The sequence below is a fragment of the Pinus tabuliformis genome, chromosome 5_1 (genome assembly GCF_031772625.1).
Source record: "Pinus tabuliformis cultivar Carrire ecotype Pingquan chromosome 5_1, CPIR1, whole genome shotgun sequence".
Lineage (NCBI taxonomy): Eukaryota > Viridiplantae > Streptophyta > Pinopsida > Pinales > Pinaceae > Pinus > Pinus tabuliformis.
The window spans coordinates 254,871,037-254,894,954 of NC_142305.1; the positions used below are offsets into that span (position 1 = coordinate 254,871,037).

At 37.9% G+C, this 23,918-nt stretch overlaps 1 protein-coding gene across 1 annotated transcript in view; it reads right to left on the reverse strand.

Annotated features, from left to right (window-relative positions):
• Positions 1 to 23,918, reverse strand: part of HIT3 (HIS triad family protein 3) — a 64,909-nt gene that overhangs the window by 39,930 nt on the left and 1,061 nt on the right. The window contains exon 2 of the mRNA XM_089432080.1: positions 22,668 to 22,725. Within this exon, the coding sequence (XP_089288206.1) occupies positions 22,668 to 22,725 (58 nt within the window). The remainder of the gene's footprint in view (positions 1 to 22,667; positions 22,726 to 23,918) is intronic.

Genomic DNA, 23,918 nt, shown 5'->3' on the forward strand with positions numbered 1-23,918 from the left:
GTTGTTCCATATAGATTTCTTCATGCAAGTCCCCATGCAAGAAGGCAGATTTAACATCCATCTGATGGACTTCCCATTTTAAAGAGGCAGCAAGGGAAAGAACAAGGCGGATAGAGTTCATTTTGGCAACAGGGGAGAAGGTTTCAGTGTAGTCAATGCCTTCAACCTGTGAAAAACCCTTAGCAACAAGACGAGCTTTATGTTTATCAACTTTCCCATCTGGTCCATACTTGGTTCTGTAAACCCATTTACATCTAACAAGTTTGCGTCCCTTTGGTAGAGGAACAAGATCCCATGTATCATTTGTCATCAATGAATGATATTCTTCATTCATAGCTGCTTCCCAATGTGGATGGCCTGAAGCTTCTGCAAACGTGTCAGGATCATGATTTACTGGAGCTTGAGCCAGTAAAGAAGAGGCTCTTTCAAACTGAGAACGTGTACGCCGCTGATCTGTAGGATCACCGGCAAGATCACCTGCTGCATCCCGAGTAGCACGGACCCATCTTGGAAGTTGAGGATCCTGAGAAGGTGGGGGAGGATTATCATCCTCACTTTCATCATCTGAAGAAGAAATGTTTTCAAAAGTAGAAGAGATAGAAAGAGGTGGCACATCCGCCGGACTAGGCTCACAGGCCGATTTATTTTCATCAAATTTTACATCTCTTCTAATGATAACATTTTTGGACTTAAATGGAATAAGTCTATAACCTTTTACATCTTCAGAATATCCAACAAAAGTACATTTCTCACTCTTAGGTTCTAAAGCTTTATGCTTTTCATCTGGAATATGGGCCCATGCTTCACTTCCAAAAACACGAAAGTGACTTACATATGGTTTAATGGAACTCCAAGCTTCTTCTGGAGTGATATTCTCTAGAACCTTAGTAGGAGTGCGATTGATTATATAATTTGCACAATTAATTGCTTCGGCCCAAAAACTAAGACTGAGTCCTTTAGATTGCAGCATACAATTAGCCATTTCCTTTAAGGTGCGATTTTTTCTTTCAGCTACACCATTTTGTTGTGGAGTGTATGGAACAGTATGTTGCATTTGAATTCCATTTTCGGTGCAAAAGTTGATGAATGTGTTTTTGAACATATTCTCCACCATTATCAGTTCTTAGCTTAAGAATTTGATGTCCAGATTGTTTTTCAACAAAGGCTTTGAAGGCCAAAAATGTGTTAAATACTTCGCTCTTGAGTTTTAAGAAGTATACCCAAGTGCGTCTGGAGAAATCATCAATGAAAGTTAAGAAATACTTGCAGCCAGAGAATGAAGCAACAGGAAGAGGACCACATAAATCACTGTGCACAAGTTGTAAAGGGGCTGAGGCGTGCCAAGAGGCACGTTTGTCAAAACTGTCCCGATGATGTTTTCCGAGTACACATCCGGAACAAACACCATCTCTGCAAGATACCATAGGAAGACCTGTCACCATATGTTCTTTACATAGATGCTGAAGGGAGCGATAGTTTAAGTGACCAAATCGCTCATGCCAAAGTTTGCTCACTTCATCATTATGAGCAACAAATACTGAGGGAAGATTTGATGACCCAAAGTTGTGAAACTTATACAACCTTGTGGAATCATCAGCAATACCAGTAGCTAGAATTGATTACAACATCATGAGGTGAAAATTCAACAATTTTACCTTCACCTGAATGAATTAGCTGATATACAGATAGAAGGTTGTAGGATAAGGTTGGAACACATAATACATCATTGAACTGACCATTGTCCAGATGAACAGTTCCAGTCCCTACAACATTAAGAGATCTATCATCACCAACATATATATTTTTGGTGTTATGGCCATGTGATAAGAGGCTCCAGAATCAATGAGCCACTCATGAGAAGGAGAAGAAGAAGATACATTTAATGCATAACCAGACTGAGATGATTGACAACGACATGCAGAAAGTGCCATTCCGGAAGTTGAAGTTGAAGTATGCTCCACATGGATGTTATGTTTCTTCATTGCGGCTTCCAAGGCTTCCATCTTCTTAAAGCATTTAGATTCTAAGTGGCCATCTCGATTACAAAAGTTACAATGTCTATCAGTCTTCTTCCATTTGTTTTTATTGGTCTTATCATTTTGCTGAAATGATCTTTCATTTTGAGGCTGAGTTGGTTTAGGACCATTCTTTTGAGGATATGACTTCTTAGGATTCTTTGAATTTGGTTGCTGCTGGGCGGCTAACGCTTTCGTGGAAGAGTTTCCAAGATTAAGAAGACCAAGGTGTAAGAGTTTTTCTTGTTCTCTTATTAAAGAATCACAAAAAGAGTCAAAAGAATGGGCTTTGTAGTCTTTTCCTTGACAAATGAAAGCTTCCCTTGTAGAATGGAAAGTGGAAACAAATACAGAGTAGGCTGGTCCCAACTTAGTAAGGATGGAATAAATAAGGTTACCATCTTCTTTCTTAACCTTAACACCTTCCAAGAGATATCTAAGGGTCTTGAATTTGGACAAGAAATCTTCAATGCAAAAAAAATTATTAGGATCCAAAGTAAGCAACTCATTTTCAAGTTGATGGGCTTTAATTTCATTTTTAATCCCAAAAACTTTAGCGATTTTTTCCAATGCTTCATGAGGAGTCTCAAGTTCTGCAATATGGAATCTAAGATCAGGAGAAATAGACATCCCTATCAAACCACGTGCTTGATCTTGTCTATTTTCCCATTTTGCAGCCTTGTCTTCATCTTTTGGTTTCTTCTCTTGGTCTGTAGCTATTCTGTAGAGACCTTTACTTCTAAGTAAATCTTCCATGTAGGCTATCCATTGGAAGTAGTTAGTGCTGTCAAGAATGACTTGGCATGGACTTTCCATTTTTAAAAAAAATTGAAGCTGAAGATGCTGAAAGTAAGTGTTCCAATGGATAGATCTCGAAAAATTAGGCTGTTTTAAAAAAAAACGGCTCTGAAAAAGGCTTCCGGATGAAGAAGTTATGGCTTTTTGAAAAAAAATTGTTGAAGTTGCCGGCAAAGTGCGCAAATGTGCGGGAATGAAAAAATCCGCCCCCACAAAATGGAGACTTGAACCCAAGACCTCTACTCTCTTAAAATAGCTTTGAACCAATTGATCTATACAAAAAATTTGAGAGAGAGAGAGAGAGGGAGAGGGGGGGGGGCCTTGGTTTGCGTGCTTGCCTTGAGAAAGCTCTTTTTCCTTACAAAACACAAAACCCAACACGAATATGCAAAGAAAAACGAACCTTGCGGCTCGAAGTTAGCTTTAGCCAAAAAACTAGATATTTAAAAAAAAAAATCTCAAAGTTAGCTTTAGCCGAAAAACTAAATATTTTTCTCAATGTTTCTGATTTTCCGAGATCACACTAAGGTGCAGGGAAAAGAGCATACGCATGAGAAAAATCCTTCCTTTCTGTTTCTGATTTGCCCAGATCGCACAGAGTCGCAGGGCAAAGAGCATACGCAGAAATGAAAGGTATAGATCCGGTTAAAAAAAAAGAGCTAAATAAACCGAAACCGAAATAAGCAGAGAGAAAATAACAGTAAACTGCAAAAACATTGTATACCTCCCGATCTGAAAAATGACGTAGCTAGGGCTACCGGAAACCTTTCCGCGTGAAACGAAAGGGGTTCCTCACTGGAACAGATGCTCCGAACGCAACAGAGCAGTCCTCTCGGCCCGAAAGCAGTCAGAAACAGCAGATCTAGGAAACGACAGCCGCATGCAGTTCTACCGGCTTCAGATTTGGATCATCAACGGACGCGGCCCTCAAATAGCTCTGATACCATGTAAGAATTTACAGGGTAAGTTTCTCAGAAAGAACACCAAAAGGACACCACTCACAACCAGATCACAGATCAATACACCAGTATTTTTGACGTGGTTAAAACCCTCAAAGAGGGAAACAGTCCACGGCCTGCGCCAACGTGGCTACTACAGGCAATTTATTAATCAAAGAATGAAAATTTACATAAGCTTTTCTCATGCACGGATTACCCGAACAATGACCCTCCATGCGCTTTAAATAGAACTCATGGACCAATCGGGTGTCAAGCCACGGATCAAGTGTCGGTAATACCGAGGAGAGAATGAACCGTCGGATCACTACATATCGTGACCGTCGGATTGTAAGTTACAAAATGTACAACGGTAAAGAAACACACTTTACCTAACTCTATACCTAACTCTACACTAGACCAAGTTGAACTTAACTATATCCTATGTGTCGGAATATCCTAACACGAATCAGTAAGAGTGGTATAACACACTCTCCTCATTGGAACTGACTTCAGGTCAGTAAGAGTGGTATGAGACACACTCCTTTATATGGGACTGACTTCGGGTCAATAGAGGATGGTATGATACATTCTCGATCACTTCTTCTTCTTCATAGTTCAACAAAGCAGAGCAGTGCAGGGTACTGATGGCAGAGATAGTACGGACTAGTAGATGGATTAGCAGATGGAGTTCTCCCTAGTTGAGAGGGAGTGTTAAAATTGGCAACTAGGGCCAAACTCCATGTGGGTCTTCTTATTTATGGCAACTAATATTTTTCTTGGATTCCTCTCGTCGAGAGGTGTAGGATTGATCTAAAGATAATCCAATTCCGACATGTATTCATGGAGATATGAATTTATTTGTGTTATGTGACAATTCGTCAACGTCGGCCAACAACCAAATTACACCCACTTGTCCTCATTGTTTTATTATAAATAGAGGTGGCCTCTGTGTCATTTGGTCACTCATCTCTTGAAGATCTCTCTCTCCACTAATTTGGGTTTTAATGGAAAGAGAGGCCTAGAAGAAAAGGTATATACACTGCCCTAGTGGAGATGCCCTAGCCCTAAACGCAGTCATGAAGAATCCTCTATGTTGCCCTAACAGTATTGAAGGAAACCTATTTGTTGTCCTAAAGGAAGCTCTTCTTCACAGCAAGGAGAGGATTCAATTCGGTCTTAGGGAGCTCATATATGCTGGCAAAGGAAGCTCTAATAGAACCCTAGTCGTAGTCAAGAAGAAGGTTTCTACACTCAGCTAGCCACAGTCCTAATGGGAGGACTATAGTCTTACCCTAGCCGCAGATAATGAAAAGATTTGGCCGCAGTCCTAATGGGAGGACTATTGTCTTACCCTAGCCGCAGATAATGAAAAGATTTGGCCGCAGTCCTAGGGGATCTCTAGCAGTCAAAGAGAGTTACAATACGCTGCCTAAAAAGTTCCTAATCCACAGTTTAAACCATCAGTCTAATCCGCAGTTTCAAAGAGGCCTTTATCTACCCTAGCCGCAGTGAAAGGAGAAGGTTCCAGCCACTGAAATAGAGGTCTCTAGCAACTGTCAATTTGTGCTTCAAACCATAGTTTTAAAATTCGGCCGATTCGGAACGAAAACGGCCAAGTTGATCCGTTTCATTGCCCAGAAATGTGACTCGGTGGAGGAAACGGTTCAGTAGGCCGAGTCAGCGGTGACTTGGCCAACTCGGCCGTTTCTGTATTGACTCGGCCGAGTCATAACCAGAGGCCTGTAACCCCATCAAAACAGTGATTTGACATTTTTTTAATGAAATTTTGAAGTGTTTGCTGATTGGTTTGAACTCCAATGTGTTTTATGAATTAGTTAAATGTTATTTGGGGTCCATTTCCCCCTCCCAAACCCTATTTAACACACTCAAATGCTCTCTACTATTGATATGCTATTCAAATTTCATGGTAATGTTAAATTCTTAAAGTAAAAGTGACATTCTCCTTAATCTTCATTTTCATCTTTTTACTTAAATTTTTAACATTACCATGAAATGACTCACGATGTTTGAGAGTGGTTTCGGCTTCATTGGATTTCATATGGAGAAAGTAGAATTTTAGATTTCATTCAAAATCCAGCAGACTTATTAGTTTTTCAGGATTTCAGGATTGGAGGATTGCAATGTTTCCATTGAATTTTGTCATGTATTAGGGTATGGAACTCGTATTTAATCAAGAGCACCAATCCCTCTATGTACCTTGATGTTAGTGACATTGGTTGTCGAACTCCTCTGGGATTCGCTCCCAAACCAGGAGCTTCTAAAAATGTCGCTCCCGCTCCCTTTTTCGCTCTCGCTCCCCACTTTCGCTCCTGCTCCCAACTTCCAAGTAACACTGAGCCAGATGATGTTGGCAACTCTAGCAGTAGCCAGTAGTATTGGTCACAAACTTTTGTTGTAGAGGCCATTTATAGCCTCCTTGGTTATGTGTTTTTGTTTTGATCTCTATATCATCATCGTGTATGTATTGGACAATGCATTGGGTGCCATTTTGATATAATGGATATATTCATGAGCCTACTTTGATCATATGTTGTCTTCTATCTATATTCTAATGTTGTGTGTTTGGAAACATGAATGAAAATCTTTAAAATTATGTGTTTTTATAAAAAATAAATATTTAATGTATTTTTTACAATGACCGAGTCATTGAAATCGAGCCGGCCGAGTCGATATCGAGTCGGAGTCGACCCTCGGCCGAGTCGGAGTCGGAGTTGGAGTTTTAAAACATTGCTTCAAACCGCAATCAAAGTAGGGCTAATACTGCCCTAGTCCCAACGCTCAAGGAGTTCATCTTGGCCGCAGTTGGAGAGGACCTTATTAGCCACAAATGATGAAGGAAATCCATAGTGAAAGAGGTCCATATCTCAGTGAGAAAGAAACCCTTGGACGTTGTAAGGAAAGTCAGCTAAAGTAATCATATCACAATTTGGATGATATGTCCTAATACCACATTGTTGTAGGTGACAGCGTGGCCCATTTGAGATCTATTCTAGGCATGTTGACGTTGTTCTTAAGGGGCAGAAGAATCCACAAAAAGAGAAGCTAGGGTCTATTGTTTGAGGCCTGTTGGATCACTAAGCTACAACAAAGAAATACCCTAACCAGTCACCACATTATCAGCATTAATTCTCTCAGTGACTGTGTCCTAGAAGTGTGGTGACTGTGCAGTAATAAGGTTGATCTCAGGTCTAGTGCAGCCTCAGAGAGAAGGTCAAACAAGTCTGTCTAAGAAGATCTCTTAGGAGAAGATTGGAAGACATTGTTGTTCAAGGGTAAAGATAGTTGGGTACTATGTGTAGACCTTACTCGCTGTTGGGCTAGGCCGCAGGCCATAGCCAGCAACATAGATTGTGTTAAGGGTTGCACAAGTCAGTCTTGAAAGTATGGCAGTGCTGGAACCTCAACTTGGATCATGACTGTATCAAGGATGAGGACTGAAGTTTGATGCACCATCTCATGTAGCAGTGACTACTAGTACTGCAGGAGGAGGACAGCATTCTGTTAGATGCAGCATGGTGATGGAATCACCTTGGAGAATCAGTTGAAGAAGTATGCCTTCACCTAAGTTTGGAGATGTAGTCCTTGTCATCAAATCTACAACCTCATTGTGTCATCTTCATGGTGAAGATCTTTGATGTCTAATCTTGTCAAGTCAAAGTGTTGACTTCTGATGTATATGTACTATCTCTCTCTCTGCTGAACTATTTAAGAATATAAGAAGAATTGATCAAGGGTTTCACCACATTGGGGTTTGTCCCTGGCTGGTGCCACATCTTGTGTCCTCTTGTCTTGGCTTGTTTTCTGCGATTTATGTTTATGTTCTATCTGCACTTTACTATCATGCTGATGTGATTACTAATTTGAATATTGTGATTGTGCTAATATGGAAAAATTGAAGTAAATTGCGCTAAGCATAGAACATACCTAAACTTAACATGAAACCATTGTTGTAACAAAATGATTCAGAACTGAAAACAAAACAGCAACGAAAATGTGGGGAAAGAGAGCAAACCCTTAGGCCAAATGGCCTAGCTTGGTGACTAGTTTTCTTTCCAATGACTTGAGACTTGGCCCAATGACCTGCAACACAAATTGTCACTTGAAAATAAATGGATCAGCCCAACCAATGGCTAGTTGAAGCCTTGCTTGTCAACTTTGGCTCTTAAAACCCTAGCCCAACAAGCTAGTTAATCTGCAACACCAAGTGTTAGCCTAATAAACTCAAATTTCTTGATTCAAATTACCATAAACAAATGCCAAAAAATTTCAATGATGCCCCAAGCTTGCAACCACAAAAATTAGCTGAAAAATTGTTGCAAAACCCCACAACTTGGCTAAAATGATTGCAAAACCCCAACGGAGGAAGGGAAAGACTCAATAGGGCTAGCGACTAGGGCTAAATGCCCTCCTAGGCATGCGGCATAGGGCTAGAAGGCCTCTAAGGCCTGTAGCTACCTAGGAAAAGGCCTAAAAGGCCTGCGGCTTGAGGGAGGAGGCCCCTAAAGGCCAGCTGCAAACCCTCCAAGGGTTGTGGCTCAAGGGAAATGGCCCTTAAGGCTTGCGGCCTCAAGGTTACTTGGGAGCAGGAGCGAGAGCGACATTTTTAGAAGCTCCCGGTTTGGGAGCAATTCTGGGAGCGTTTTGTATATAATATATATTTTTTATATTTTGATGCCTATATGTCAACAAAAGCATGTAGAATGAAGAATTAGATATAAAAAACATAAAAAAGACATAGATTGAACCATATAACAACAATCATCTAGAAGTTATAATCTTCATCAACCACGTCCACAAGTTAGTAACATACAACATATTGAGTCTCATGATTCATCAATCTTAAAGTTTCAAGCTTTCAAAATTCAATATATAGCATTTATCATCATTGATCACCAAAGTTGTACTTGTAAGCTAAGTGTAACCATTACAACAAATAATATCTAACATGAAATGAAATGTTATAAAATGAAATTAAATTAAATGTAATAAATTGAAATGAATTGAAACAACTTTCAACTTTCATGAAGCATCATATTCATAATTCATTACTAATGAGTTATAATTGCAAACTTCAAAATTAAATTGTCATATATTGTTTACAAAAATATCATAATAAATATGAAAGAGTCAATAGTTATAAAACTACTAGAAACTATAAAAGACAAGTAAATCTATTATCTATTGCTAATGCTTGGGCCTCTTGCCACCACGAGAAATGTCTAATTTTTTAGTTTTGTTGGAAAATCAGGATCTTTGTCATTAATATCACCCTCTAAGCATTAATATCCAGGAGTATCTTTGTCATTACCTCTGGATTTGTATGGGGATCTTTTTCATTAATATCACCCTCTAAGCATTAACATAGGATAGAAAAAGCATAGCATGTCAAGTCAAGATTTAGTTTGAGTGATGCATACATTTTTAGGAGGGTCATGAATCATGATAGAGGAGTTCGACAACCAATGTCACTAACATCAAGGTACATAGAGGGATTGGTGCTCTTGATTAAAGACAAGTAATACATGACAAAATCCAATGGAAACAATGCAATCCACCCAATCCTAAAATCCTGAAAAACTGATAAGTTCGTTGGATTTTGAATGAAATCTAAAATTCTAACCAATGTCACTAACATCAAGGTACATAGAGGGATTGGTGCTCTTGATTAAAGACAAGTAATACATGACAAAATCCAATGGAAACAATGCAATCCACCCAATCCTAAAATCCTGAAAAACTGATAAGTTCGTTGGATTTTGAATGAAATCTAAAATTCTACTTTCTCCATATGAAATCCAATGAGGTTGGAACCACTCTCAAACATCATGAGTGATTTCATGGTAATGTTAAAAATTTAAGTAAAAGGATGAAAATAAAGATTAAGGAGAATGTCACTTTTACTTTAAGAATTTAACATTACCATGAGTCGCATATCAATACTAGGGCCATAGGCTTGATCATTAGGTTGCCCCACTCAAAACTTATTTGTTTCTTTGAAAAAAAATTGCATTTGGAATATTACTGCAAAAAAAAATTGCAAAAACGACTAAACCCTCCCAAAAACGCAGGGATCATTTTTTTTAGGGAGCGCGCTCCCGCTCGAAGCGCGAATTGGGAGCGGGAGCCAGAGGGGGAAGGGAGGGGCGGGGCGGCGCTCCCCCGCAATCCTATGCGGCCTAGCCCTAAAGGGTTGTTGCTAAGGGCAAATCCCTTAAAAGGGTTGCGGCAGGGGTGAAGGAGGAGGGTCGAGGCCTCCAGGAAGCTGGACGGCTCCTCTAGAGGGTGGTCGAGACCTTTGTAGGCCCACGGCTAGAGCTGGAAGAGTTGGACGGCTAGGCCTTGGGGGCTAAAAAAATTCCGATGTCTGCAACTGCCAAAACTTGCCACAAAACGTTGCAAAATATTGGACGTTGGACTTGGAGGATGAATGGAGGTCAGATCTTGCCTTCCTTAGCTTAAATCTACCTAAAAAACCCTAGCAAAAATCCCTTTAATCAATCTGAAGCTCACCTACACAAATGAATCAAAAAATACAACAACCCCAAATATATACAAAATATAAAAACCCCAAAAAATAATAAAACCCTAACTGCTACTAAACAAATGAGTTGGAAATATTTTAGAAATAATTTACAAATTATTTACAAATATACAAGATTTGCAAATTTAAAATTTTCGAGAAACATTTTTTGAGTAATAGCAATAAATGTATGTATTTTTCGAAAAAATTGAATATTGGCCAAAAACCCTCATGCAAAATTAAAATTCCATATAGAAATCTTCGAGCCCAAACACAGTCAGCTCTTCCCCACAATATTTGAACTTGGAGCCCAAAGGCCAAGTCCCTGCAAATCTCTATAATTTTCCTCAAGTAGAATTGTCAGATCATATGGTGAATCAGATCACCTGAGACAAATATATATATATATATGGAATGTTCTTATCACCGACAAATGAAATAACAATTCATAAAAAAATTGGCATAATATAAGAAAGCACATACGATAGATCAATGGAAGAAAAACACCATGAACTGAACCCCATAGTCTTTCTATTATGATATAGAAATGTTCCCAATAGAGAAATGGCTCAATACCAGCGTTACAAAATTTACCTCATCCAAAGATATTCAATAGAAGCAAAATGAATTCTATTTATAGAAAAATCCCTCCAAATGGAAAATAACGGCTAGTTGGCTTGATCCCTGTCAAAATAATCTCAACCGTTGAAAATAACTTGATCATCTTTTAATCTCCACCATTGATTTTTTAATTTTGAGGAAAATTCGAAATTTTCTTAAAATCCACTTTTAATTAATCCAAAAATTAATATTTTGGATTAATTTCCTCAAAAATTTGACTTTGACTTAACCACCAAGGTCCAAGGGCTCAAATTTTCTTAAAATATCCATTTTTGCCTTGGTGGGGGACCTCCAAAATTTGACTTTTCTTTGACCCACGAATATTTTATTATTTTCCACTTGGAGAAGAATTAAGTTCTCTATAATTATTTTAGACTCAAAATTAACTAATTTTAAATTTTCTCGCTTAGGATTTTAAATAATTTAACCAGAAAAATAAATTAATTGACACTAGAGGGGATTAATAATTTTTTCCACCTTCAAATATTTTAGCGATGGTGCCTAAGCATGAGGGACCATGCACTAAAATATTATTTACATCAAATATTACAATTAATTCAACCCTCAAAGGGGGAATACACATTTACATATAGAGTTTCATGTCTTAGACTCTTTACCCAATTCTGCAACACAATATGATCAATTCTACAACACAATATGATCTAATATAGCCCAAGTGGTTTGTAATAAAATAATTTAGCCAAATGTGCTTAAATTATTCCCAAACCACTTTTACAAAGACTTGATATAACACTAAGACTCACCTAAGAGCTTGTCGATTAATTACACCCTAGCTTTGGGATTTACAATGATAACACAATGCTGGAAGATGCCTTTGAACTTTGAAAAAATTCCTTCGCATCTTTGCACTCTGCTTCCTTGGACTGTTGACAAAGTGTGGTCAACAGAGCCTTTGTCCACTAGCCCACAATTTTTTGGATCATTTCACAATTTTTTCGGCTTGTTAAAAATAGCCATTTTTTACTAGCGATAAAATCACCCATGGGTAAAAATCTTCAACGTATGATTCTTTCAGGACTTTATGGCAATTTTCATAACGCTGCTTAAAACCAATAGTAAGAGATTGATTTTAAGTGTTTTCCTTGCACTTTAGGCGATTTTAGTTCATTGTTCTGCAACTTCAATTGCTGAAATAAGGGGATAATAGTGAATTTATGAATTTTCCAACTTATACTAACACATAAAATTATAAATTCAAAGTTTAAGCTTTGCTGATTTGACAATTTAGTTGCATATTTCTAAGTTTATGAATGCACAACAGCAAACTTTTCTTGCAGATCTGATGTCAAACATACACCCAAGAGTTCAGATTTGAAGTTTGAGACCTCAAATTACTTATGGATACTCCCTTGAGGTTAGAAAAGAATTAACCTGAAGTGAGATGGACTGTGTGACATGACATTTCAATTTCCCTAACGTTATCGACACACCTTTGGGGTCTTCCAAACAAAGGTATTTCCTGATAATAGGTGCTGTAAATAATAAGTGAGAGCATGAGAGTGGTACATGTATTTGGTGTACTTGGGTGGCCTACCTTAGGCTAACCTTTCTGTATTCCTGCAACAACATTAATGATGGCATTTATTTTTCTCTCCACTATATCCTGTGTTTACTTTGTGTTGAGATTTTCTGTTTTATTAAATTTGGGAAAAATCTCATGTATGTGACAACAATAGGATTAGTTGCTATATTAGCTCCAGTATTTTTTGAGGAGGAGTTAATGCATCCTATATTTGTTGTGAGGAAATTTATGATTCAGTTTTATGCTCCAGCTATATAGAAATGTAATCCCGTAGAGGATTATAAGAGTGTGTAGAGAAAATAGGGAAAATAGGGAAGAGCTGAGAGCATGTGTGAATTATTAGATTTGTTGTAATCTCCTTTGAATAATAAGATTGCCGATGCCTCTGTTCTGGTGGACGTAGCCCAGATTGGTTGGGTGAACCACGTTAAATCTCTGTGTTATGGTTTTATAAGTTTTTTGTTTTTGTGTTGTGTATGTTTCTATTATTTCAGCTGCGCTTTGTTTAGTCTAACAAATGGTATCGCGCAGCGGAGCGTGGAGGGCCCATAACCTGGAGCTGGTGCGTGTGACAGATCGACTGAAGGTGGAGTTTCAGCGATTGGCGCGGTTTTAGCAGAGACAGTCGCGCCAATTTGGCAGTAAACAAATTGGCGCGTTTTATTTTTGAACAGACGCGCCAATTGGCGCGCATCCGAGGCTTATACTCGCGCTAGAGATCCAATATTCAGATTGGCGCAGAATCGACGGGATTAAGCGCACCAATTTTGCGACACTTAAACGGATTTTCCTCTGGCGCGGTTGATCGGCTGTCAACGGAGTGCCAGGCAGTGGATGTGTTTTAGGCGCGGTTTTTTCGCTGTCAAGGAGCGCCCAGCAGATTTTCCCTCTGGTAAACTTGCAATTTTGGTTTTTTCTTTTAAAATTGTGATTACACGGTACGACAGAGGCATTTTCTAATTCGGAATTGGAGATTGTTTGTTTAATACAACATGGCAAAAACTCAAAGTGCTCGTTTTGAGATCGAGAAGTTTAATGGCAAAAATAACTTCGAGATCTGGAAAGTGAAGATGCACAATCTGCTTGTGCAACAAGGCGTGGCAAAGCCGCTGTTGGGAAGAGCCAAACAGCCTTACCCCATGACAGATGATGAATAGAATGAATTGGATGGAAAAGCTCTGAGCGATATTCGACTGTGTTTGGCGGATGATGTTTTATTTAACATCGTGTCAGAGAAAACTGCTGCTGGTTTGTGGACAAAGCTGAAAAAGCTATACATGACAAAATCCTTGACCAATAGGATCCTTCTGAAGCAACAATTGTACAGTCTGCGTATGAAGGAAGGTACAACTATTACTGATCATTTGAATGTCTTTAATACTCTCATGGTGCAATTAGAAAGTATAGAAGTAAAATTTGAATCAGAAGATAAAGCTATAACTTTATTGTGCTCGTTGCCCGAGTCATGGGATCATTTTGTTACTTCTATCAGTCTAAGTATATCAGAAACCCTTGAATTTGATGATATTGTTGGAGCTCTGTTGTTTGAAGAGACAATGAAGAGGTCAAATGCCGACACCTCTACATCAGAAGCAATGATGGCTAGAGGTCGTTCGAGAGAAAGACGCTCTGGTAAGCACAACGACTCACGATCAAAATCGAAAGGGAAGAAGAGTAAGGTAAAGTGCTGGTTTTGTGGCAAATCGGGACATTTGAAGAAGGACTGTTGGAAGAGACAGCAAGCATCCAAAGAAGACTCTTCGACAGCGAAGCAAGAAGCAAACACGACAGATACAGGTTCGGCATCTGGTTCAGGTATGAGTGATGAAGTGTTATCAGTTAATTTGTCAAATCATGATCAACATTGGCTGTTAGATTTTGGTGCATCAAACCACATGTGTATTCATAGAGAATGGTTTAAGACGTATAGATCAATTAATGATGGAGTCGTGTACATGGGTAATGATGTCACATGTAATATTGTGGGAATAGGGAGTATACAGCTGCAAATGTTTGATGGGACAACCAAAATGTTAACTAATGTAAGACATGTACCAAATTTAAGGAAAAATCTAATTTCACTAGGAGCACTTGACACAGATGGATATAAAACTGTAATTCAAGGTGGAGTAATGAAAATTTACAAAGGTATTTTACTAGTAATGAAAGCTAAGAAGGTAGGAAATCTATTTCAGTTAGAAGGAAGAACAGGGTCAGATCATGTGTCTATGGTGTCTGAACATGAAAGTAGTTCCATTCGCTTATGGCATCAAAGGTTGGGCCATATGAGCGAAAGAGGGTTAAAAATTTTGGCTGATCGCAAGTTACTTCCTAATCTAAAGTCTGGAAAGTTAGATTTCTGTAAACATTGTCTGTTTGGAAAACAAAGTAAGCAAAAGTTTAAAACAGGCAAACATACTAGTAAAGGAATACTTGATTATATCCATTCAGATGTTTGGGGTCCAGCCCCTACAACTTCATATGGTGGCTCGTCATATTTTGTATCGTTTATTGATGATTTCTCTAGGAAAGTGTGGGTCTACATGTTAAAGAAGAAGTTTGATGTGTTTACAGTTTTCAAACAGTTTAGAGCATTGGTAGAAAACATCACTGGTAGAACTATAAAATGTTTAAGAACTGACAATGATGGTGAGTTTACGAAAATTATTGCAAGGATGCAGGGATCGAGAGACATAAGACCACTGTTTATACTCCTCAGCAAAATGGAGTTGATGAACGCATGAATAGGACTCTTTTAGAGAGAGCAAGGAGTATGCTAAGTAACGCCGGTTTGCAGAAGGAATTGTGGACAGAAGCGGTGGCTACAGCTTGTTATGCGATAAATCGATCACCATCCACGGCGATAAGTTGCAAGATTCCTCAAGAGGTATGGAAAGGTCACCCTTGTGATTATTCTAAACTCAGAGTGTTTGGTTGTGATGCATATGCTCTAGTGCCTAAACATCAGCGAACTAAATTAGATCCAAAGTCAAAAAGGTATATCTTTGTTGGATATGGTGATGGAACAAAGGGATATAGATTGTGGGATCCTACTACCCGCAAGATCATCATCAACAGAGATGTAAAGTTTAATGAATCCTCTCTTGTACAGTTAGATGTAGATAATAGATTGAAACAGGATGATGTATCTGATTTTCAGCACATTCAGTTTGAAAGCACTTCTAATGATAGTCATGATGACCATAGTTCAGATACTAGTCATGAACAGGTTTCAGAATCAGATCGTGAACAGGGTTCAGATGTAGATCATGAGCAGGTCTCTGATGCTGATCATGAAGAAGTTCCTACAGATGGTAATCAGCCAATTGTGGAAGCACCAGAAACATCCTTAAGGAGGTCTACAAGAATCAAACGCCCTCCTAGAAGGTATGATGATTATGTTACTTCAGTTGCTTTAACAGCTAATGACGATGAACCTCTGTGTTATCAGGAAGCTGTAGAAGGTTCAAAAAGTGAAAAGTGGAAAGAAGCTATGAAGGACGAGATGATGGCATTACACAAGAATGGCACATGGGATCTGGTTGAACTTCTGAAAGACAGGAAAACAGTGGGATGTAAATGGGTTTTCAAGTTGAAACGGGGTGTGAATGATACTGAGGACAGGTACAAAGCGAGGTTGGTCGCAAAAGGTTTTTCTCAGAAAGCAGGCATTGACTTTCATGAGATTTTTTCACCAGTTGTTAAAATAGTTTCAATTAGAATTGTGTTAGCATTAGTCGCTTTGCTTGATTTAGAATTGCAGCAACTAGATGTTAAGACTGCATTTTTACATGGAGACTTAGATGAGGAAATTTATATGGAACAACCGGAAGGGTTTGTTCAGCATCGCAATAAGAAATTTGTCTACAGGCTCAAGAAATCATTGTATGGCCTGAAGCAGTCGCCTCGGCAATGGTACAAGAAGTTTGATTCTTTCATGTTGAGTCAGAAATATATAAGAAGTGAATATGATCATTGTGTTTATTTTAAGCAATTAAATGATGGCATGTTCATTATCTTAGTGTTATATGTTGACGATATGCTTTTAGCAAGCAAAAGCATAGTGGAGATCAACAAGTTAAAGGCTCAGATGGCAAGGACGTTTGATATGAAAGATCTGGGAGCAGCAAGGCAAATTTTGGGCATGGAGATTTTCAGAGACAGGAGCAATGGTAAGCTGTGGCTATCACAACAGAAGTATATTGAGAAAATACTCTTGAGGTTTGGTATGAACAATGTGAAGCCTGTGTCAGTCCCTTTAGCTTCCCATTTTAAGCTTTCTTCCAGTTTATGTCCTAATACAGATGAAGAAAAGGAATATATGTCTCGAATTCTGTATGCCAATGTAGTAGGATGTTTGATGTATGCAATGGTTTGTACTCGACCAGATATTTCTCATGCAGTTGGGGTTGTCAGCAGGTATATGGCAAATCCAAGTAAAGAACACTAGTCAGCAGTGAAATGGGTGCTTCGGTATTTGAGAGGCATAAGTGATTATTGTATCACTTATAACAGAACTAGTGAATTGGTTTGCGGTTATGTTGATTCCGATTTTGCAGGTGATTTGGATAAGAGAAGGTCAACTTCAGGGTATGTCTTTACTCTTGCAGGTGGAGCTATTAGCTGGATGTCAAAGCTACAGAATATTGTTGCTTTATCCACTACTGAAGCAGAATACATAGCTGCTTCACATGCTCGCAAAGAAGCGGTTTGGTTGAAAGGTTTGATTGGTGAGTTTGGCAGGTTACAGGACGACATCAAATTATTTTGTGACAGTCAAAGTGCAATTCATTTGGCTAAGAATCCAGCCTATCATAGTAAATCAAAGCATATACCAATCAAGTACCATTTTGTAAGACAGGTTATCACTAAAAGGGGTGTTTCTCTTGAAAAGGTGCATACGAAGGAAAACTGTGCAGACATGTTCACGAAACCAGTTTGTTAGCGAAGCTGCGTTGGTGTTTGGCTTCTCTTGGCTTGCAGAAAAGATAAAAATAATAAATGAACAAGGCATCAGGCTAATTGTTGTCAAGGTGGAGATTGTTGAGATTTTCTGTTTTATTAAATTTGGGAAAAATCTCATGTATGTGACAACAATAGGATTAGTTGCTATATTAGCTCCAGTATTTTTTGAGGAGGAGTTAATGCATCCTATATTTGTTGTGAGGAAATTTATGATTCAGTTTTATGCTCCAGCTATGTAGAAATGTAATCCCGTAGAGGATTGTAAGAGTGTGTAGAGAAAATAGGGAAAATAGGGGAGAGCTGAGAGCATGTGTGAATTATTAGATTTGTTGTAATCTCCTTTGAATAATAAGATTTCCGATGCCTCTGTTCTGGTGGACGTAGCCCAGATTGGTTGGGTGAACCACGTTAAATCTCTGTGTTATGGTTTTATGAGTTTTTTGTTTTTGTGCTGTGTATGTTTCTATTATTCCAGCTGCGCTTTGTTTAGTCTAACACTTTGAAGTTCAAATGTTTGTGCAAAATCAATTATGGTATCATAACTCAATTCTAGGTCATTCAAGAAATGCCTCAAACTAAATACATGTATGGGAAAATCAAAGGGGATGGGATATCAAATCCACATGCAACAAAAGGCAATGGCATAGATGAATTTATTCCTATGTATTGCAGTCACTAGGCAACAGGCACAGCAATGGAAATACATTTGCATGCATTCCCTTAGATTTATAGATATCTTAGTCACCTCAATAAAACTTAGAGAAGACCAACAGGTTGGCTCATCGGTTCGAACAAATTGTTTCAAAGTCCTGTTGGGTTACAAGTTGTTATTCAGGCTACTGATCGTCCACATATTCCAGCGTGGGAGGGGGATGGAATCCTGTGAAGTTCTCCTTAGAAAAACAGAAAGTAAAACTTATTAAGATAAATTAAAAATTAAAAAGCAGAACTACAACATATACTAGAAATGTTAAATAAAACGTAAATGCAAAAGAAAAAATAGAACAGCAACAACGAATTCTATGAGATGTCAGTGCATATCAAATAATCAAGATAATTGGATTCATCCTATAGGCCCCACGAATCCCGAATCCATCGTGTCCGACACGATTCTCTCGAGATTCGTGTCCAAAAACCATGACACATCGTGTCCTATTTTGACACGTCGAATCCAACTGTGTGTCACGATTTTGGCAGCGTGTCCTGTTTTCCAGGACTCGTTAGGCGGCAAAAGTGACCTGCACGGGTATGAAAAGGCCGCATTTGGTCATTACAGCCACGCATATTTTCATTTGGCAAGCGTTTTGGCAGCTTAATGATCAAGTCTAGGCCCTAGTATTGATATGCTATTCATGGTAATGTTAAATTCTTAAAGTAAAAGGATGATGAAAATGAGGTATGAAAAGGCCGCATTTGGTCATTACAGCCACGCATATTTTCATTTGGCAAGCGTTTTGGCAGCTTAATGATCAATTCTAGGCCCTAGTATTGATATGCTATTCATGGTAATGTTAATCTTCATCTTCATTTTCATCATCCTTTTACTTAAATTTTTAACATTACCATGAAATGACTCAGGATGTTTGAGAGTTGGTTCCGGCCTCATTGGATTTCATATGGAGAAAGTAGAATTTTAGATTTTATTCAAAATCCAGCAGACTTATCAGTTTTTCAGGATTTTAGGATTGGGGGATTGCAATGTTTCCATTGAATTTTGTCATGTATTAGGGTATAGAACTCGTATTTAATCAAGAGCACCAATCCCTCTATGTACCTTGATGTTAGTGACATTGGTTGTCGAACTCCTGTATCATGACCCTCCTAAAATTGTACGCATCACTCAAACAAAATCTTGACTTGACATGCTATGCTTGTTCTCTCTTATGTTAATGCTTAAAGGGTGATATTAATGACAAAGATCCCTATACAGATATAAAGGTAATGACAAAGATACCTTTGGATATTAATGCTTAGAGGGTGATATTAATGACAAAGATCCTAATTTTCCAACAAGACTAAAAAATTAGACATTTCTCGTGGTGGCAAGAGGGCCAAGCATAAGAAATAGATAATAGATTGACATGTATTTGAATTTTGTATGTACTATGCATGCTAACAGCTATAGATGAAGATCTATATTTGAAATCAATAAATTTGTATCATTAATTAAAATTTGTGTAAGAAATATCTAATTTTTAATATATATATATATATTTTAATAAAATAATATATAACGAATCCTACGTGTCCTGTTCCGGGGGTCAACGTGTCTGAATCCGACACCACGAATCCCGAATCCCCGTGTCAGGTGACTTAGCAAATAATATGGGTTACACAACCAACACAGGTTGGAAAAACAACAATGGTAAATGGTTTAAATGGAAGAAACAAGCAAGCACACACAAAAATAACAGAGAAACAAACATAAGAAATTAATCAAGACCTGTCAATTGGATTTCTCTTGGGTGGCTGGGAGGAATGATTGCTATCCTTCCCACCCAAGTTCCCACAAGTGACATGTTAAGATCATATTGAGTATATTTTTGTAATGCCTTCAGGCCTTGTTTTTGAATGCCTTGAGCCATAAAGAATATCTTGCCTTTACCTACAAGTTGAAGGGTGAGGCTCTTGGCTACATGGAAGAAGAAAAAAAGAAATTAATCAAAACTAGAAACTCCACACAAGCCTCAAAAGAGGTGGTTTGTCCAAATTAAGAACTCTCCCAAGGCTAAACAATTGGTATTTAGACAATCAAAAACCGAGTTTGACAATCACAGTAAACACAAAGGCATTACAAGCAAAACTGAGAAAATGTCAACGGCTCCCAAGTATGACAGCGGTAGTTGAATCATGATATCAACAAAAGCATGGGCATATGCAGTACAATAGATATTAGACTAAGTCTTGAGTACAAACTTGGAAAAAATAAATAAATAATATATATGAATTGATGTTTCTCAATTGTGTCTAGGTAGTTAAGAGGATAACTTGCTATACTCCCCACCCAAGTTCAAATCCCATTTGTGACATGTTTGCTCCTCATGAGCCAATTAAGGTTACAAGGTACTACCAATCTCACTCTCACTTAGCTGCTTGAGGGTGGGACAAGATGTTTCCAGACATTTTGAAACCAAATGGGTTAGGCGCAATCAGTTTGACATTGAACTCACTAGTTTCAGGGTAGAGATCCTGGAGAGGTCATGGGTTCAAGTTCAGTAGAGTCCCTCTAGGTTTAGAATACATATTTACTTCAATGACATTTACCCCAGGTATTATGCACAAAATGTGAGGAAACACTTGGAGGGTTTCCACAAGGACATTTTCCATGAAAATAAAATATGTAGATATGACTTGTGCCTCTATCTCTTAGACTCTCAATGGAAATGAGTGCCCTAGTATGAACATGAACACCTTGCGAGTGGTGTGGGACAAACCAGTATTTTTGGCAGACAAGGGGCAATAGAGTCTTGATGGTTTCAAACAACAGTTGTAGGAAACAAATAAATGTAAGCCTAAGATATTTTAATGCATATTGGCAACAACAAAGCAACAAGGTAAAAAAAGGAGGCAATCTAATATACAAACAACTGGAAAGAATCGGTAGAGATGTTTGGCAAGCAGAAGGGACATAAGCAATTTCAACAAGGTTTGACAGATGGGTGCATAGGTAAATTCTAACAACATTAAAAATATTGCTTGGATGGTAGAGAGATCCAACAGAATGCAACAGTGAAATATTTAATTTCTACGTTGCAAAGAAATCTAGAAGGAAGCTTATAGATGTTTCTGAAAATGTAAGGGAAGCACATAAATTGTTTGGCAGGATCATGGCCAAGGAAAGCACACAATGAGCACATAGAATTGTACCAGAGCATGCACATGGGAGTCATGTGGAACAGAACATTAGGGCAAAAAAAATGGTCGGGTTGAGATGGTGTTGATGAGAAGATTACTGAGACAAGAGAGGTGAGATTTGAAGCTTTGGAGCAAATGTTATCTGAAAAAACTAAGAATATGTTGATTTTGGTCATAGGGATTGTTCAACAATTATTGAGGTATTGGGATTGATGACACTCCAGTTTTTCAACATTAAGACCGTTGAACTCAGCACTAGGCAATGAAATGCACCCTGTAAAATATATGTCTGGTCAACTTTTTTGACCTAGAAGCATGCCAAGTAAAGCTACACATCAAGTTAAGGAAAATGAATGAGGAAAAATAAATCTCCTAAATGGTTTGGAGTAATCTAGTTCAAAACCTATCAATTGGCAGTTTAGGGTAATCTGAGTTAAAACCAGTCATAGTTGGTTTACAGGTAATCTTGTTCAAAATATGCATCGACAAATTTATTGGAAATCTTGTTTGAAGGGAGGGTATTGGAGGGGAAAACAGTGAGCTCTGATGTTACATCTTATGTATTTTGTGACCTGGTTTCTAACATGTTAGTAATATAAGATAGCATTGAAGATAATGATAACAATTGTTAAGGTTAGTTAAATGTTTAGCAATCCCAAACATCTAAAGGTACCATAAATGATATAATTTTCAATGAGATCAAAAGCGGGACATGTATTCACTGTACTTTGGTAGCCTACCTCAGGCTAATCTTGTTGGGCTGCAATGTCATTAATAGTATATGCCGTTATCTCCAGATTCTCCACCATATCTAGTGTTTATTTTCATGTGCATGCATCATTATAAAATCTCAGAACGTAAACCCAAACCTTTTCGTAACATAGCTTCTCATACATCTCCAACTCATTAGATTTGATCCACAAAATGGTGGCATCAAGGATCATTGTTGTAGCAATTCTCCTGCTCAAGGTATTTGCAATTACATTGTCTAGCATACCATTGTACCCATGAAAATATCGGAACAACATACTTGTCCATACTAGCATTATGATTCATTATTGGGCTCGGAAATAAGCTATCCAATGTGTATGACCAGTTTGGTTGTGAACTCTAGCTTGAACTATAAGTGTTTCTAACATGATGATGTTACAAACATCCATGAATAAGCTTCCAATATTCTAAGATAAGAACCACTAAAAGATATATGTACACTGACATATTTCCAACTAAACTGGATCAGCTACATACAGGCAGAGTTAGTTCTCTTTAAACATTTACATATCAAACATAATAATCTAGCATGTATAAAAAGTTTGACAAGGTTATTTGAAAGTTAAAACACATATTGCTCAACTCAAAAAAACATCAGATGTTAAAGCTGAGATCAGTACCTTCTCATCCTCATAAACCACTGTACTGGGAATCTCCTTCTGCAGTATTTTGTCAAATCTATAATACAAAACAGACATGAATATGTCAAATTTTCATTCGCATGGCTTTCTAATCATTAAAAGATATACGAGAAATGGCCACGTTTGATCATATATATTTGTGCATGTGTATGTACTTATATGCGTAAGTTTGGTTGATATGTCTCTACACACTGTTTTTAGTAATTTTTAAAAGAAATCCATATTTGCTCAAAGCAATATATTAAAACTTTTGCATAGCTTACTATCTGTAGCCCATAGGTAGGCTTGGAATTTTAATTACTGGACTATAATAGACAGCCTTTGATTAGTGCACTACAGTCCAAAAATAAACTATGCACTACAGTCCAAAAAGAAACTATCTTATGGTCCAGAGATAAGATCTTCTATATTGTCCTTTTATCAAAAATTATTTTTTATTAGAAAAAAACTCAAATCCAGAATGTCCACGAAGCATCTAATGTAGTAACCCATAGGTGTAGACAAAGTGTAGTTAAAATGGCAAATAGATGCTTTTATACCATCAGTCACACTTGAAATAACAAATGGGCCATGTTGTGTGTAACCACTAGAGGCTACTCGTGTAACCAAGAGATCTCAGTAATCATTTAAGTATTTTAAAGAAAGCAACACCTGCAAAATACAGGTGTTCATGTCTTACCTGAGACTTACTTTAATCGCAGGATATTTATGCAATCATAAGGTTCTAACACAGATATGCATGGTTCAAACATTAAACAAATCCAAACCAACCGAATGCAAGTAAACCCTACTTCCAGAGAATGCCAACGAAAACAGCTGAATACTTGAAATTTGCGATCCTCCAAAACATAAGAACCATCATGACATCACGGTAAGAGCATTCCTTGCCAGGCATTCTTCCATCAATCTTTGCTCGCATTCCCAAAGAAAGGAAGCATACAAGCATTCAGAGCAAAAGGAGATGTGGGATTTAACTTGACATTGGACAATACATTTTCTCACCAAAATAATTTTAAGGGTTCTAATGTCTTAAGGGATATTATGATTCTAATGTTTGTGCTAATCATTGTAAGCTTCAAAAGCCCTCGAGACAACCCCTCACTCGTTTACTCTATCAAGAAACTGAACGTTTGCGATAATGAAGATTGCCATTCTTGTAGCCATGGTACTATTTGAAAGAGTAGTATGCCAGATCTACGCATCATGGGGTCTGTCCCAACATCTGAAGAA